The 18503-nt window shown below is 31.8% G+C and overlaps 1 protein-coding gene and 1 long non-coding RNA gene across 4 annotated transcripts; both read right to left on the bottom strand.

Annotated features, from left to right (window-relative positions):
* Nucleotides 1–3205: 3205 nt before the first annotated feature.
* On the bottom strand, nucleotides 3206–7883 carry LOC105110788 (putative receptor-like protein kinase At4g00960). Of its 3 annotated transcripts, none has more exons than XM_011005951.1 (7): nucleotides 6934–7883; nucleotides 6424–6549; nucleotides 4910–5031; nucleotides 4630–4840; nucleotides 4265–4496; nucleotides 3912–4062; nucleotides 3206–3802 (listed from the first exon to the last, which is right to left on the bottom strand). In XM_011005951.1, the coding sequence occupies exons 1-7, from the start codon at nucleotides 7736–7738 to the stop codon at nucleotides 3452–3454; spliced, it is 1998 nt and encodes a 665-aa protein (XP_011004253.1). In that variant the 5' UTR covers nucleotides 7739–7883; the 3' UTR covers nucleotides 3206–3451. The 3 variants fall into 3 exon arrangements, with proteins under 3 accessions (XP_011004253.1, XP_011004252.1, XP_011004254.1); XM_011005950.1 differs by having other exon boundaries at nucleotides 4265–4502; nucleotides 6934–7882; XM_011005952.1 differs by lacking the exon at nucleotides 6424–6549 and having other exon boundaries at nucleotides 4265–4502; nucleotides 6934–7881.
* Nucleotides 7884–17966: 10083 nt separating this feature from the next.
* LOC105110787 (uncharacterized) lies at nucleotides 17967–18503 on the bottom strand. The gene is made up of 2 exons (XR_839530.1): nucleotides 18468–18503; nucleotides 17967–18354 (listed from the first exon to the last, which is right to left on the bottom strand). It is a non-coding gene; the product is annotated as an uncharacterized LOC105110787 (long non-coding RNA).

The following is an 18503-nucleotide window of genomic DNA, read 5'->3' as shown; positions in this document are numbered from 1 at the left end:
TATCCATATAAAGTAGACCAAAATCTGAGATCTATAGCTCTAAATATGATCCAATTACCAAACAGTGTTTCGGTATGGATTGCACCAACATGTCTTTTCTAAGTTTGGTCATCTTTTTGTCCTTTCAATTTCAGTCTTTAAATTCATGAATCAATCCTTTCATTTATGTGATGGACCTGCATTTAAAATGAATATTTACCATAAATTAAAGGTATCTTATATTATTAGATACGTTATTATAAAACATGTTTTAGTTAAGGAGTTATTAATACTTTGAGTGCACAAATAAGGAGTTATTAATACTTTGAGTGCAAAAAGATTTTTACTTAAGGAGTTATTGATACTTCAAGTGAAAAATAATGATATAAAATCTTGATAAAAATGCACTTTTAGGTACTAATCATTGAGCATCACACAAATTAAAATCTATAGTTAATTAAAACAATTTTTTGGATGGAGATAAGAAAGAAACTCATAGTCAGTGTTTGTTACAAGAATAAGTTTCCCAATACCTTTACTTGTTGTCATTTCAGTTTCCCCAACACAGAGAGAGAGAGAGAGAGAGAGAGAGCAAAACATCATAGGAAAATATTTAAGTAAAATTTGATTTGATTTGAAGAAGAAGGTGTTGGGATATCAATTTTGAATTTGGAAAACAAAAATCATTATAGTGTTTATTCTTTAATGAATGAACTTATATAATCATTGAAAATTATCTTTAGTTGAATGAATCTAGCAAGGTAATTTTAAAGAAATAGGAGGACGTAAGTAAGAAAGAACATTAAAAGGCGAGGAGAGAACAAAGAGGAATAACAAGATTAAATAAATTTAGGAATGAGATGATAGATCTCAACAATGGTTAGCAATGATGTTATGAAACGATGTTCATATCTGTCGAGGGTTGTTTTGGAATCTTTTCCAATAGTTATTTCTCCATAATTTTTATGGTATTTTCTTGTCAATGGATTAGTGAGAGAGAGGTCTTTAAAAGCAGGTGTTCGTTGCTTTTTCAAAACGGAGGTTGAACCTCCATTTCTAGTAGGATCTATAGTAACGAAAAGTATGGTTAGATGGAATATGAACTTTTACCAATAGAATTACTGACGGAAATATTTTGTTGGTGATTCCATTGGCAATTTTACCGGTAAAAGGGTCACATCATTGTATGGAGATCTCGATTTGAGTCCCTTAGTAATTCTATTAGTAAAATCACCTTTAAAAAACTTCTATGTCATTGACCTGTTTTTTATTTTTTAAAATTCTATATTTTTCGTTTATAATTTTGTTGGTATATATCAATACAATTATTATGTCAGTATATATCAACAGTTTTACTTATTGATTTACATCCATGAATAAATATCATTACAAATTATTATGAAAAAAAAATGTTGATAATTTTATTGGTTTTAACTCCATGAATAAATATCATTACAAATTATTATTAAAAAAAAATGTTGATAATTTTATTGGTCGGAATTTCATATAGTGTTCATGCTTAACTAAAGACTAGATTTCTGTGTTTTAACTCAATCTCACCCGCCAGAGAGCAATACCAAACAACTTCCAAGTGTACTTGAATGGAATTGATCATCATCATGAAGGATGACCTGGACTGGGTATTGAATCACTATATAATTTTAAAAACTATTCACCATGGTGAAATTGAATTACATACGATCACATCAACCATGCGGTAAACACCTCTTATATTCGTTCGTTCTTTACCAAATTCTTCCACAAAGTCGGTTTTCTACATCATTGAAACTAGAAAAATCAATCCTAAATAACAAGAAAATGCAATGGTCAATAACAAGATTTCCAGTCTTTTTTTTAATTGTTATGTCAGCATAACCATAGATGGCTAATCTTGACCTTATAGAAACTTGAAAATAAGAACATTTCTACGACGAAATGCAGTTGCTAGCAAGCTATTTTAGACCATTGCTTTTTTTGTTAGTCAATGGAATTCATTAAAGCATCAAAGAACAAAGCCACATCCAATCAAGTCGACTATGCTTGTAAGTATTTTTCTTCACCAAGTACGGTTATTAATTCAACATCACGAGACAAATTTAAGTTCAAACTTGGGGTGGGTAATGTTTCTCGTCTTAGTCAAATTTCTTATGCTTGTGGCTCATAGGTAGATTTTTTTTTTCTTTTTTACTAGGAATAATTACTAGGTTGGGGATGCTGGGGGCAACGTTCGTGTGATACCGTAAAAAGATGTTAAGAAAAATTATTAATATTCTTTGAATGGTTAGGATTTTTTGAAAGATTAGGTTTTTTAAAACAATTTAGAATTATTATTAACTCTATTTTGATATAATAAAAAATAAAAACCCTTCGTTATTATAAATATAGATACATTGTCAAACTATATTAAATCTTATATTGATTATAATGTCCTATTATAATATTCATTAATAATTGCTACCATTGTTTTACAATTATTAGTGTTATTATAACAACTTGTTAATTTTAAAACGAAGAATAAAATGATGACCGATAGGAAACATGTTCCCAGGAAATCTTTAATGCAAAGTACGTGGTAATGTTGCAGTCCAGGCATCATGGAGCATCTTACTGTTAAGATTGACTATCCTCAGCTCTTTCTTTCTTACTTCCATAAAGAGAAATCTCATAGCTGTAAGGCATTACAAACATTTGCGAAGCTCTTTAATAGGATAAAAAAAAAAGGTTCCATGTTCTGACTGGTAAGAAGTCATGTTGGCAACTTTAAATTAGTATACAACATATAACTTATGTTTTACATTGAATCACCAAAAAAATTTGCATTTCAATTGCATCCCTCAAGGTTCAAAGATTTCCAATAAGGACACTTAATTTGTCCTTATCCATCTTAGAAGTGCATTCACCATAAATTTTTCATTTCCTACCATTTTTATTTTTATGTAATTTTATTTTTATGTATTAGAGTTATGATATGCAATTTTTTAAATTATTATAATCTTGTAAATAAAAATATATAAAAAATATTAAATAGGAAAAATATAGTGTAATAAAAAAATGTATTTTTTCCTAATAAAAAAATACAAGAAAATACAAGGATATATATATATATATATATTATTTTTCATATATATATATATGAAAAATAATTTAACTGTCGTGAGAAAAAAAAAGTTTTTGCTACCCATTCCATGACAGGATCTGAATTGAATCTAACAACATTTTTTTTTTATTGAACACAAGAATCAATAAAGGTATCGAGTTCAAATAAACTTTAGACAGGTTACCACTTTACAAGAATATTGTAAATCCAACTTATAAGTATTTCATGATGTCAAAACCACAAAAAAATAGAAATTCATTCTACCGAAAGTGAAAACTACATTTGAGTTCTTAACGAATGACGCGGGCATCACAAGAATGTGTGTGTAAAACACTATTTCTTAAACATATGGTTGTGATCTTCCGTGGACCATTATTAACGAGGGTATAACTCAGTAATTGATGCCTCATTTGCTGACAATGGGAGAGCTTCAGTTTTGGCCTCTGAGGAATTAGTCACCCTTGAATTGGAGTCCATTGACGATGATATGTCTGATTGATATGTGCTACTGTTCATAGAAAATGCTGGTTGAGAAGGTACTGGCAGAGTAAGAGAATAGCTGCTTAGCATTAGAACAATCGAAGCCATGGTTGGTCTATCAGCTATATTTTCTTGAACACAGAGTAAACCAATTTGGATGCATCTCATCATTTCAGTTCTTGGACCTGTGCTCAAAGCAGGGTCTATAACATTCAGACCTGTGCCTTCCCTCCAATTTCTCCATGCCTACAACATTGATCAGTCACCATTAATTTATCAAACTGGCGTAGCTGAAAACAAGACTGTATGCAGAAAAGGAAGTTGCATCTATAAAACCATAGATGAGTCTGCTTACATAGCTCAATAAATCCTCTACAGTTTCACCATTACGAAAACAGTTGTTTTTCTGACCACTCACAATCTCCAAGATTAGCACACCGAAACTAAACACGTCTGATTTCACTGAGAATTGACCATGCATCGCATACTCTGGAGCCATGTAGCCACTGCGTATCAACATTAGTGATGAGGTCAATTTCTATTGAGTAACATTAATACAGTCTCCAACATGGTTATATTCGAATGTTTGAAGATGATTCTAGCAGTTTCAGTTTTCATTGTGCTACCCTATTTGAAGCAGGCTATCATTAAGAAGTTAGCATAATTGTAATCACTCTAACTACTTGCTCTGCTTATCTAGATACTTACTATGTCCCCACGATTCTACTTGTATTGCCTTGAGTTTCATCCATCACGAACAATTTTGCCATCCCAAAATCGGAAATTTTAGGATTCATGTCTGCATCCAATAAAATGTTGCTAGCTTTGAGGTCGCGATGAATGATTCGAAGGCGAGAGTCCTCATGAAGGTAAAGAAGTCCACGAGCGATGCCTCCAATGATCTTGTAACGCCTTTCCCAGTCCAGCTGTGCTCGCCTCGCTTGATCTAGAGATATAACATAATTCCATGAGATTAAATGTATATATGCATTTAACTTTGTAGAGGTTAAAGTATTCTTGCACATAATTCCATTCTGAAAGCAAAAAAAAACCAGCTTAATTTGTAACCTTACTGAATACGAAGTGATCAAGGCTGGCATTAGGCACAAACTCGTAGATAAGAAGCCTTTCGATTCCTTGCAAGCAAAATCCTTGAAGTCTAACTAAATTCCGGTGTTGTAGCTTGGCAACCAACAGGACTTCATTTTTAAATTCTAAATCTCCTTGTCCAGAATCCTTGGAAAGTCTTTTGACTGCTACCTCTTGTCCATTAGAAAGTGTACCCTGCAAATATTACATTTCAAACAATGCGAATCTCTCTTGCACGATCGATATCATTCAATTAATTATTACCTTGTAAACAGAACCAAATCCACCTTGTCCAAGCTTATTTTCCTCAGAAAAGTTATCTGTTGCAGCTCTAATAGTACTGAAGTCGAATTGCAAGGATTCTGGTGTTATCGTTTCATCCCCAGCTTCACAAAACAAACAAGTTAACACACTTGCATGGGAAATATAACGCACATCTTAAGCATTTTTAGCCCGTCAGAACTTTTATTGGTTAAATGTCAAATATAATTTCTTAAAGAAGTATGTTCAAATATTCTCGAGTAGAAGACGATTTGTCTCAATTTAAATCAAAATGAAGATTTATTAAATTGCGGCTTATATTGGAAAGATGACTTAGGTTAGATTGGCATTTTCATGATATGTTATTGTAATCTTGCAACATGGAATAGAATTTCATTGCACGTCCTTAACAAAAATTGAATGTATATATATATTTCAGTAAAGAAAAAAAATACTTTTTTCTTATTAATTTTTTTTTTTTGAATGAAGGATTCTTTAACTAAGATAGGAAGGACCCTGTAAATAGAATATGTTATGGGTAGTTTAATGGTGCTTCCAATATTCTGTATTAGATTTCGAACTACGAGGTTCCTATGACCACTCCATAGTCTTATACTATAATTTATATTTCATATATACAAATACCATGCCATGACAAATCGATCGTTACAACAATATAATATAAAGTTTTACGGCCATACGCACTTTCAAAATGTGCCTAGTCACTCATGATAAAACGGGAAAAGTTCGAAGTCCAAAGGTCCCGACTTGGTTCTATAAAGTCTGGCTGATTCCCAAACAAAAATTTCACTGGACTTGATTTTTATAGCGTAAAAATTTTATATGGGAATTGTAAGATTAGACCTCGAATACTCCAGCCAAGTTTTTATTCAGGAATTACCTAGCATTGGAGTAAACCAATAACATTACAGATCAAATCAAGATTGTACAGTTCAGATAAAGAAAGAAAAACATAGTGCTGGTAACTTTAGGGTGTTTAGGAGCGGCCTTAAGCTACATGTGAACTAAAATTGTCTAATCGGTCGACACAGCGAGTCGATTTATTATTATTAGCTACTACAGTCTATCTCAGTAATGTAATATTTTTACTTGGTCACAAACCCGTGTGTACTATGAACATTTCAGCTGAAGCTTAAGAAACTTAAATTGTCAGCTTGGATCATTGCGAAATCAATTAAGTTAATTCATCAATAACCTATCAGCTACCAACTCATGATATACTTGTTAAACCAAGTTATTAGATTGTGTTAGGTTAATGTTTTAAGAACAAAACAAGATGCAACATATATATATATATATATGATGGAAGATACAAAATGAAAACATAAAATAAATATATCTCGGAAAAAAAATTGAAATGAATTTATATATTTTTAAAATAAAAAGGATAAGAAAACTTTGTTTTTTTGTCCTCATTATATCTGTTTCATTTATCTCAATATATTAATCAAACAGTACATAAGAGCTTATAATTAATCATTCAAGTTTTTACTTACTTTCAGCTTTTTCTTTCGGCTTCCGGATTCTTAAATAGAGGCAGATGCAACTGATCATAAGTATCACAACGCTAACAGTCGAAACAACTATGATAATGATAGTTCGTGCATTGTTCCTCTTCTTGCCTGCCAAAACCAATGTGGCAAGTTGAGTGCTAAATTAGATAGTTAGCAAGTGGAAAAAAATAGATTGATGACCACAACTACACCCTTAAAGACAAAAGGGGATGGATGATTTGGGTGACATCATTTATTCTTATTTTTCTGTTCATGCCGAAAAAGTGGCAACTTATCCAACATGGAACATAAAAGGGAAATGAAAAGATAATTATTTTTAAACATAAATTCATGTTTTTACTGAAATCTCAATCGTAAAAACTTAAGTTTCTAGTTCTTCGCAATTGATAGACCGGAACAACAAATTGGAGGGAGAGCTAATTCATAGCTGCGTAAATAGACAACAAATAGAATATTGAAATTCATGGAAATTGAGAACATTTCAGGGCATACCTTCTGCTGGTGGTGGAGGAGGAGGAACTGATGGTGCTTGTGGCGATGGCGAAGCTGGAAGCTGTGGTGTGGCCGGTGTAAATCCGAAGAAACTGTAGACTTCATACCTGAGATTGCAGCTTGGTCTTGTGATTCTCGCTCCTTGTCTTCCTACAAGCTGTCCATCATCACAACATGTTGCAATCACCCGAATAGCCCCAGCGATGCACTCATCACACTGCGGCTCAGATAGATCAGGTGTGCATTGAACAAGCCCATATATGGTGTCAAACCCGGCAGTTTCATTTCCTGTCGCAAACTTTCGGAGAGAGTTCCCTGAAGCAGCTGTGCTTCGAAGTCTACTCATTAACGTTTGAAGAGCCTGATTGAACTGATTCACATCTGTAGCATTGACCACGTTCACAAGAATGGATACTGGTTTTTCTTCCATGACACCAAATATGGATTTGTTGGAGTATCGTAGAATACAAGTATCAGCAACTCCAAATGCCTCTTTCTGGTTTGGACAGACCTGTAAGATCTTACCCGAAGAATTTCTAATACAATTCTGGCATTCGTCTACTCCAATATCTCCTCTGCAAAGTGCAATTACATTTGCTTGGTCAGGACCAGGTTGGCCAACCGATAGATTGTAAAATCCGTAGTCAATTTGAGTATTTGAATCCAGGGAAGACAGGACACTGTTGAGGTTTCTTTGGAAACTGCTGTTGGTGGTGTAGTTACCTACATCATTTGAACAGAAATCCGTTTGAGCTATGGTTAGAAAAGCTAGGTGCAGAAGGATGCAAGAAAATATAAACAACATTGTTAGTCTGAAATAATCGATTGGGACTAACTAAGGCTTTGATATCTTCTCTCAGGCAATTAATTTGTTTTGTGGAGGGTGTAGAAAAGAGAATTCAGGCAAAATTTTCAATGTTTGAACATAGAGGCGTAGCTTCTACGTTGGAGATAGAAAGATGCTTTTCGAGGCTTTTATTTGAACAAGGGTGTGTTCATTTCCGTGTTTTCTAAGAAAACGAATTTTTTTGTTTTAAATTAATATATTTTTACGATTTTTAAATTATTTTAATATATTAATGTTAAAAAAATATTTCTATTTATTTTTAAATAAAAAGCAAAAAGTGACAATTCGTGAAGTTGAAATTTCAATTTCAGCACAATCTCGCTCGAGCTTCCAAATCAGCCTTTAGCTCTCCACTTTTTTCGACCACTGCAATGGAGAGTGCCCTCAACTTTCCGTTGACTGAAGGTATATATTAATCCATTTACTTCCCTCAATTCACATCTCTTCTTTAATTATTACAGGGACCCATGAAAATAAAAGGCCAAAAAAAAGGCAAGAAAATCAATTTTGTCCGTGCATTCTCCACTGACATTGGTGAAGTAAACTGACAGACATACACTCTTTATAGGTTGGCTTTCGTTGATCAACTTTGTGGCCATGTGATGGTACAGTATGTCAGTATCCATGGAAGCTTTTTCAAAACGTAGACCAGATGAGCATTAATTATAAGAGGGGGTAGAATTTATGAAGATTTACCCGCTCAGATGAGTGGCTGGAATAGCAAATAGATTTCGGCTCAAAGCTAGGAAGCTTTATCACCATAGTTATAAAATCAAACATGAGGTTGATTCGAGGCAAATTCCAAATTATAATAATCAGGAGAGGTAACTTTTATTTCAAAAAAATAATATTACTATTTTAATTAAATTTCATTTGAAAATAAATAAATCAACACAATAGGGTTCTAATCTAAGTTTACCATGTCATGGATCTATTTAATTTATCAATAAGATCAAGCCAGGTTAATACCTTATTCTCTTTCTTCTTCTTTTTTTTTCTAAATTAGTCTGAGCCTCAAATAGAAAGGTCTCAGATGAATCTATCAGGCAAGTTCACATTTTAAATTTTAAAAAAATCTCACATATTTATGGACTTGAAATCAAATCAAAGAAATTATGTTATAAAATACATAGAATTTCATGCTTGACAAAAAAAAAAATGTTAATTATATTAATGGTGTGTTTTTTATTAACTAAAATATTAAATTGCATAGGTTTTTCACTGTAGCTAATCAACAATTAAATTTGTCTATAGCTATAATAAAATTATCATTGGTAGGATAATTTTTGCACACAACTATTTTGTCATTCTTGATTTGTTTGGAGATAGTATTGTCTTTTTATTTTTTTAATAACAGTACAATTATTGTATTATTCTTAAAAAATAAATAATCAGAACTTTAATCTAAGAGCCATATGGTAAATTTTTTTTTTATGATAAGTTGAATTACACAAGTAACCTTATTTATGCAAATTTGTTAGTGTTGGTTTAGGGGCTTGATTGTTATTTTCTAATAATTTTTTTTTGTTTTTGTTATCTAGTTCTAGGAGGATTTTTATTTTTTTATATAATTTTATAAACAATTGAATTACTCCATTACCCTTACCATTTAAATTTTTTAGCCTTGGCTTCAACGGCTTTGTTATAATTTCACAAGAGTTTTTTTGTTATTATTATTTAGTCATAGGGACATTTTTGGTTTTGTGCATATAAAAAAAAAAGTTGATGGCATGCATCAGTCGCTCCGCCACCTTCACCACATAAAAATCAAGCTTTCGCCACATAAAAAATAAATAAATAAGCTTGGGTTTATGTTTTTATATTTTTTTTAAAATTAATTTTTTTAATTTTATTATTTGATATTAGATTATTTTCTCTTGACTTTTTCTTTTTCTTGTTATGGAATTATCTGAGATCGTGAGTTAATCAAATTAACCTGTGTTAACTCAATTTTTTTCCAACATTTATTTAATTGATTTAACTTTAGTCTTTTTCTTCATGTCCTTTTTTTAATATTTTTTTATATGATCTCATATTGCTGGTTATGGATTAATTGAGTTAACTCAATTTTTTTTTTTAGAGTTTTATTTTTTTAAAATTGATTTTTTTTATTTTATTACTTGATATTAGGTTATCTGGCCTTGAGTTTTGTGATATTTTTTATTTTTTTCTGAAGGGCTATTCTAATCTTATCTCCCGGATCACATGGTGGTCAAATTATCTTGGATTGACTCGGATTAACATCACCCAGATGTCTTTTTTTTTTTATGTTAGATAAAATTTAAGCCAGCTAATGGTGTAACGCGAAACACCTATCTAGTATAAAACTAAATAAGAATTAGTCCAAAATAAATAAAATAGTCTTTTGTAGGGTCATTGTCACACGCGTGTGGCATCGCGGCGAAAACACATCCCCTCTCAGAATAGTATCTAATGTCTATCTGGCAAATACAGGGAGACAAAAAAATTCTTATCTTTTATTAGTGGAAAAATAGAATGAGAGTCGTCACCTAGTATTTTGGTCATTGGAAACCCTAACTAGTCTTAGAAATTGATACGGAGATTGGTTGTGTAAAGAGAAAGTAGTAGCACTCTAAATATGTCTCACCTAAGATAAATTGTATTGTTTTATTGTCTAATAAAATATAAGGTTTTGTTGTGTTTTTTAGTTGTTAGTTTGTCTATGGTTTAAAAAAAGTTTTTTTCGATAAAGAAATCCTTATCTTATTGAGTAAAACCTAATAGTTCTAACATCAACAAATAATTTAATATCCGAAATATATCTTAGGTATAAAGTAGTAACTCTAGATATTAAAAGAAAACAAAATATTTTTTTTTGAAAATTTTGAAATATTTATTCAGTTCTCGTGACTTTAATAAATTGGTTATTAAAACCAAAATACATGCTAATATATATTTTTCAAAAAAAATTATTATTTGAAAATACAATATGATTTTATATATATATATATATATATATATATATATATATATTTGAAAGACTTGATCGTATGCATAAAAACAAAACATTTTATTTTATATTTTTCATTTTTTTATTTTTATGAAAACTAAATGATTTTTTTCATTTTTTTCATTTTTTTATTTTTACAAAAACTAAATATTTTAATACTGAATTTACATCTTTATAGTATAAAAATGCAAACCAATAATTTAAAAATATAATAAAATATTTGCAGAAAATCATAAGTTTTTTAAAAGAATTTTTTTTAATATATATATATATATATTGGCTAGTCCCAACCCAGAGTAAATTCAACTCGACCCATGTAGCTAGACTGAACCCCTCCACCTGATTACTGGTCTAAATCAATGACCCAACTAAAACATACACATGTAAAATTTTATGGGTGCATGAAGTGTGAAGGTAATTTTTTTGCAGATAGCAAAAAAAAATAAAAATGAAGACCCCTGGTTGCAGAGTGCATGGCGATCTTTAGGCTTTTCTTTTGTCTTCTGTTTTCCTTTAGTTTCTCTAGACAAACATGCATAAATTTTTGCAAAGAAAGGAAATGAGCATACCTAGAGAAAGGAAACCGGTGGTGGATGCTGACCTCCCCTGCTGTTTGTGAGCTTTGCTCGGCCGCTCAGTTTCTTCTTGTTCTTCTGTTTCTATCTCCTCGTGCAGCCGTCCTTTGTGTTTCAATCTCCTGTATTCCCATTGTATTATCTCCTCTCCTACTCCTCTGTTCCTTATGTTCTCCCTCTCTTAGTTTTCCTTTTCTCTCTTACACTATCCTCTCTCTGTTTTCTCCTCACTGTCTCGTTCTTACCCTTCCTTTGTGCAGCACATCCTCTGGATTTTATAGTCAGAGGATGCAAGCGTTTCCTTTGTAGGGATGGAGTATCGGGCGGAGAGATATCGGCTGTGAAACATGCCCCCTTGATCATCGCCTTCGCTGCTGCAACCGTTTCTCCCCCAACTGTATGTAACGTCTTCTGAAGAAAGTGAACAATTACTGAGTGAAACGACGCAGTTTTATAATTTTAAATAATATTTTCCATTTGATCTTTGAATGTTTATGAATTTTGTAATCAAGCCCCCCAGAAACATTTTAATTAGACTCCTTGATTTTAGCTTTTTATGATTTAGTTATTGGTTTCAGATTGTTTCAATTAAGTTTCTAATTAGCCATCAAACTTCAATAATTATGCAATTAAGCTTCTAATTTGACCAAATCAACTCTTTAAAGTTATAATTAAAACCTAGAACTTTAATTTTTTTCAATAAAAATCTAAATTGACTTAAAAAATCAATTTTCTTACTATCAAACCCTTCATAAATTTAATTAAACCTTGCATAAAATTTCATGGAGTCCATAAACATTTGATTTTGGACTTTTCTTTCTCAAATTAAGTTTTTCTTATCCCAAGGCTCTCATCAATAAAAAATATACTGTCAAAATTTTAATTCTTATATTTTTGAACCTCAATCGATTTTTTATCATTTTTCGATATTCCAACATCCTTTTCTCGCTCTTATTATTTTTTAGATTTCTTCCAAATATTTATTTTCATATTTGTTTTTGTATTTTCTCATTTTTGTATGGGAACTCAAAAATAGATAACAACAATCATAAAGGGCAATAATTGCAACACTAGGAAATATATTAAATTATAAATAAAGAAATCATTCATTCTAGTTTTGCAAAATAGATTAAATATTATCTTTCGTTTTAAACACTAATTAATTAGTCTTTTGATCCATGTTCATTATATTTAATTTAAGTGTTATTTTGTTTCAAACAATATCTTTATTTTGTATTATTGACTTATTTTTTTAATTTTCTATTTCTCAACATAAAAAAAATTGAAAAACAACATGAAATGAATAAAAGGGACTAATTAATTATATTCCAAAATAGAGAGGCTATTTAATTCTTTTTGTAAACAAAAAGGGACGACTTTATAATTTATTGTTATTGATGCATGCTATAAATTCATGATCCCGCCCCTGGCCCAAGTTCAGATGGGGTCTGATTGAGACGATCTAGGCTGCATGACTCATATCCAGACCTATCTAATATACTTCAAGACTGTTGTCTTAAGGGACCAATTTAGTCCATGAACAAATCCGACCACGAAAGATTTTTATTTCTCTTTCTTTCTACTTTTGATAATTAATCATCATAGATTGATACCAGTCATATTAATTATTTTAATGAAAACAAATATTAGGTGTTGTTAATATATTTTTTAATAAAAAAATTTAAATTAAATTACTCTATTAACTAGATATATTTAAAAATAATTCAGATGACAGTTAAAAATATTATTTGAGTAATTCCTAAGACGACATCTTTTTTTTAATATATAAATATTAAAATAAAAATATATTGGATTGACCTAGGTCAACTTAGATTAATTAGTCAAATCTATGACACAAATCATAGGATTGAGATAATCTCATAAAAAATAAAAAAAGTATAAAGCTCAGTTTTCAATTAACCTAATATTTAAGGATTAAATTGAAAAAAATCAATTAAAAAAAATAACCAAAGTTAACCCATGCTAACCTACTAAATATGAGTTAGGAGATCGAGATAACTCCATAAAAAGCAAATATAAAAAATTATAAAATTCAATTCCGAAAAAACACAATATTAAAGGAAGAAATTGAGAGAGAAAAATTCAATTAGAAAAAGGACTATGACAAACCTTAGTCAACCTAACTAACTCACAAAACTTGTAATCCGGGTCATAAGAACATGATAACCCCATAGAAAGTAAATAAAAATAATAATTTTGAAACTTAATTCTCAATCAACCAAATTACAAATGATGAAGTTGAGAAAATAATTCGTTAAGAAAAGAACAAAAATATGACTCGAGTCAACACATTTAACCCGTAAAATTCTTAACTCAGGTTATAAGACTATATTAACCCCATAGAAAATAAATAAAAAATAATTATGATGATCAATTTTTAATTAACTCAATGTTGAAGGATAAAATTGAGAAAACAATTAATTAAAAAAATAAAAAAATAACCCAGGTCAATATGGTTAACTCGCAAAACTTGCGACTTGAGTCATGAAATCAAGATAACTCTATAGAAAGTAAATTAAAATAAATTATGAAGTTTAATATCTATTAAACCTAATGAATGAAGAAATTAAAAAAATAAAAAATAAAAAAAATCCTAAAAACTTTTGAGGACCAAAGTAAAAATAAAAACTACTTTTACATTGTTTATTGCTACCGTGAAAAGCTAAGTCGTTTTAATATATATGTTATCATAAATTAATAAAGGTTCATTAAAAAAAACACTCTAAATGTTTTATGAATACTAATTCATGTAATTAAATTGAGTCATATACACTTGATTCTTGTTAAAAACTATATATATATATATATATATATATATATATATATGTCCTTAAAAAGATAATAGAAAAGAAAATAAATTATCGTGCATGTGTTTTCATGCCTATTTACATTATAGACCAATATTGAAAACTAACCATTTCAATAATTATTACTTAAAAAAATAAATCTTATTTAATATTTTTAAATGAGAATTTAATACGGCCACGTCCAGATTAACCTAATGGAGATATTTTAAGGTTAGTCAATGACCTCGATGCTTGATGTAGGTTGTTCTGTACATAAGAGAATATTATGATTTTAAAATCTGATTTAATTTGATGAGTTGATCTGAAATCTAGTTAATTTAGAGTTAAAACCAAACTAGATTTAAGAAATAATAGAAAAAGATAAAATCCAAGGTGACCAGTAACCTGCTAAAAAACAAGTTATAATATGTTAATTTTTATTTTTTTATTAAAATAACATAATTTTAATTAAAAAAAATATGATTTGATAACCCGGTCAAAATTCAGTAATTCAGTCAAAATCTACAACTCAATTCTTCAACCAGACCGGATTTAAAATTGTTGGCCTTATGCTTGTTCCTCCACGGTAGAGTGCGTAAAATACGAAGGTATTGATGGTAATGGAACAACGACAGAGTGGCTACAAACTGAAGCCATGGTAGGTCTATCTGCTTCATTTTCTTGGTCCGATGTGAGAATCTTATCAATATCTCTCTCCTTGAAACAGCCCTTGCGATAAAAAGATCCATCATGTTTAATGTTGTTCCTTGGTATGGAGTCCTAGAGAAACCCACAGTCATTATACAGGCTTTGGGTTAGGGATTATCACTTGACGAGTCCATGGGGTATTCCTTGTCTCATCTCAGTAAAAAAGGCCCTCCTAAAGAGTTCGTCTGTCCAGCTAGCACTAGCCCCATACCCCAAAAGTTTCGAACTTCTATGCCCGAAGTTCCGTGAATCACTCAGCATAGAGCTTCTAACCCATAATATGGCTGTAACTTTGCATCTATGCGTGAAAATCCTATCAATGGCGAGGTCAGAAGGTGCTTTGCCTATGTCTAGCTCCTTTAACACTCAACTCACGTGTTGCGAAGCGATCTATCATGTGATTAACCCTAATTACTCCATCAACTCTAACTGAAATTCAATAATAGATTGAGACATAGATGCTGATTCATAGAATGAAATGGAGTTGTCCCATGTCACGGTGAAGAAATTCATGAGAGAGTCTCTGAACTATCTGATCAGTAATAGCTGTACTGGAACCCATGAGAACAATATCATCAACACGTACCTATAAATACAAAACAGCCTTTTGAGTCTTGTAGATCAGCAATGGAGAATCAGTATGGGAGCAAACAAAACCAATGAGTGATAGAAAGGAACTCAACCTTTGAGTCCAATGAGTCTTGCAGTCCACATAATGATTTCTTCAGCTTGCATACATAATCAGGACACCAACCATCAATAAAACCCTGTGGTTGAGTCCTGTACACTGTCTCTTCCAAATTGCCATTTCAGAAGGCATTGGAAATGTCCAGCAGGAGCAATTTTCGAGCCTTAGATATTGCAAGTGAAAGAGCTGTGCGAATTGTGGAAGCTTTAATGAGAGGACTAAATGTGGCTGAATTGTGGCAGCTTTAATGAGAGAACTAAGCGAGCTTTGCACTTGAACCGTCTTCCTGGCGTTTGAGCTTATACACGCATTTGTTTCCTATAACATTTGCTGCAGGTGGTCTTCGAACCGACTCCCACTTGCGATGATGAATTAAGACATTGATCTCAGCTGCCATAGTTTGTCTCCATTCGGGAATCTTAATAGCTTTTGAGAAACAGGATGGTTCCCATAATGGTACTGTAGCAGAGGTGTCACTAGAAGAACCTGCAGAAGTAATGATGGTATGATGAGCCTGTGTCTTTTTCAAAGTAGAGAGCCTTAGAACCATGGGGATGGCGGCGGGTAGGAGGTGCTTTCAGAGGAAGCATAAGTGTAAATGAATTTGGTGCGGCTGCTGTTGTGAAGGTTGGCCGTGGTGGCGAGAAAGGCAAGCACAACTATCAATTCCTGCAGGATTTGAAATAACATCTCAATGCTGCAAAGAAGAATCATTTGAAGTCGGCTATGAGGAACGAGATGATGTGTTTAAAGAGCAATTTGATAAAGGTGTAAGAGAAGTAGGTGTAGTACCTGAAGATGGAGATACATTCACTGGGGTTGCATGAGAAATAGTAAGCCATGGTACTGCAGAATCTATTGCAACTGGAGGCTTGCCAAGAATAGAATCTCTAGAATATTGTTTCTCAGCATAGAGAAATCTCCTTTTACCAAACTAAACTTTTCTGCAAGTGTAAATTCGGCGAGTATCAGGATCAAAACAGAAATAACCTTGATGGAGGTTGAAGTAAACAAGAAAAACACAGTGAACACCTCTAGGAGCAAATTAATGGGAAATGTAGGGCCGAAGAAGAAGGTACACAGTGCATCCGAAGATTCTGAAAGGTGCTTGATGGGATAGTTTTTTAGAAGGACTAAATACTGCTGAATTAAAGCACCTATTAATCAAATAAGCTCCGGCTGAGAAGACGAGCGTTCCAATACTGAAATGGAACTTTCCATCTGCTAGAAGAGCCAAACCTGTGTCAACCATCTGTCTGGTCTTTCTCTCTGCAACTCCATTCTGTTCATGGGTACCAGGAAATGCTATCCTATATTGAATTCATTCTGTTTGAGATAACTGTAAGCATTTCAACTATTTATCGAACTGTGTTTCAACCATAAGATGAAAGTGCTTACTTAAAACATCACATTTTTACTTGGTGCATCCATTACTTACTTTTCTTTCAACACAGTCAACTCATTTTTGATAATTGAAGAGTTTGGGAGAAGATTAGAAATTTCAGAATTCGAAGGCGAGGCCATTGTTTTGGCTTTGAAACGAAGACAGATTTTAGAAGATGGAGGATAATACTCAAGCCTATCATTGCTGAAAACATCCAGTTATATACATATGTTACAAGAGTTTGAATCCCAGGTTGCTGGGAAAAGGCACCAATATATCAAATTCACAATTCACAAGAATTCTTCATGTAATTAACATAAGATCAACTTATCAACAAAATTAAACAATCAATTACACGCACCAAGATTTTGTATGAAAAACCGTGTGGAAAAAAAAACTTTATTTATCTATGAATGATGTGATATAGGCTACAACATATAAATCATCATGAATAAACTATTCTTGAAGTAAGACTTCAGCGAAAGAATTCAGAGAAATCCACCAACAGCCTTGTTTTATGACAAAACAATTAACTTAGACTTCTAGAGAATGAAGAGTTACAAGCTGTTAAAATTTCAAGTTGACCAACTGTAAATGAGCTGCATAAAAGAGCTTAATAGCTTGTTTATTTTTGTGTTTGAAAAGTATATTTAAAAAAAGTTAAATTATTTATTTATTTATTTTAATTATTTTGATGTGTTGATATTAAAATAATTTTTTAAAAATAAATAAATAATATTATTTTAATATATTTTTAAATAAAAAATATTTTTAAAAAATATAATGGTAAAAAAAAACTACTCTCTCTCTCTCGGGTGATAGCCGGCCCTAAGCTTTCTCTCCGCCCATTGTTTTCTTTTGCTGCCACTTAAAATACAGCCCCTTCCTTGTATACGTGTGATTTACCTTTTAAGCTTTAAATGGTATATCTGAAATAATATTTTATCCTATATGCTATTAAAATACATGAATTAATATAAAGTTGAGTTTGAACATTCAAGCAATCCCAAAAAAAAGAAAAAAAAATTAAAGGAGAAGGCAAGAGAATAGTCCTGAGATACAGAACAAATTATAGCATGCTTAACGGTGGACCCTCCATCCGCAAACTCTACCGAGGGTAGAGTTCAGTGATTGAAGCCTCATTGATTGAACATGGGACAGATGCACTTCGGGATTGATCTGACTCGGTCCAAGTTGATGTTGTCCCAGACAGTACCGTACTGTGAGCAAAAAACGCAGGCTTCTGAGGTACTGGAAGAGTGACGGAGTAAGTACTTAGCATGATAACAACTGAAGCCATGTTTGGTCTATCAAGTGCATTTTCCTGCACGCATAGTAAACCAACGTGGATGCATCTCAACATTTCATTTCTTGAGCCACCCCTTAATGTCGGATCCATCAGCTTATCTAAATATGGTCCGCTATTCCAATTTTCCCACGTCTGCAAAATTTTAAGAAAAGAACAGCAGAGTGTTAGAAGGAAAGTGGTTTGCTCGATCTCTTTCCTGGCAATCTGGATCAAGAAAAATGCAAGTGAGACAGTAGCATACTCACATATGTCAGAAGGTCTTCCACCTCCCCCTCATTGAT

This window comes from Populus euphratica, unplaced genomic scaffold, assembly GCF_000495115.2.
Source record: "Populus euphratica unplaced genomic scaffold, PopEup_1.0 scaffold379.1, whole genome shotgun sequence".
Taxonomy (NCBI): domain Eukaryota; kingdom Viridiplantae; phylum Streptophyta; class Magnoliopsida; order Malpighiales; family Salicaceae; genus Populus; species Populus euphratica.
This window is presented reverse-complemented; position numbering and strand designations above follow the sequence as displayed.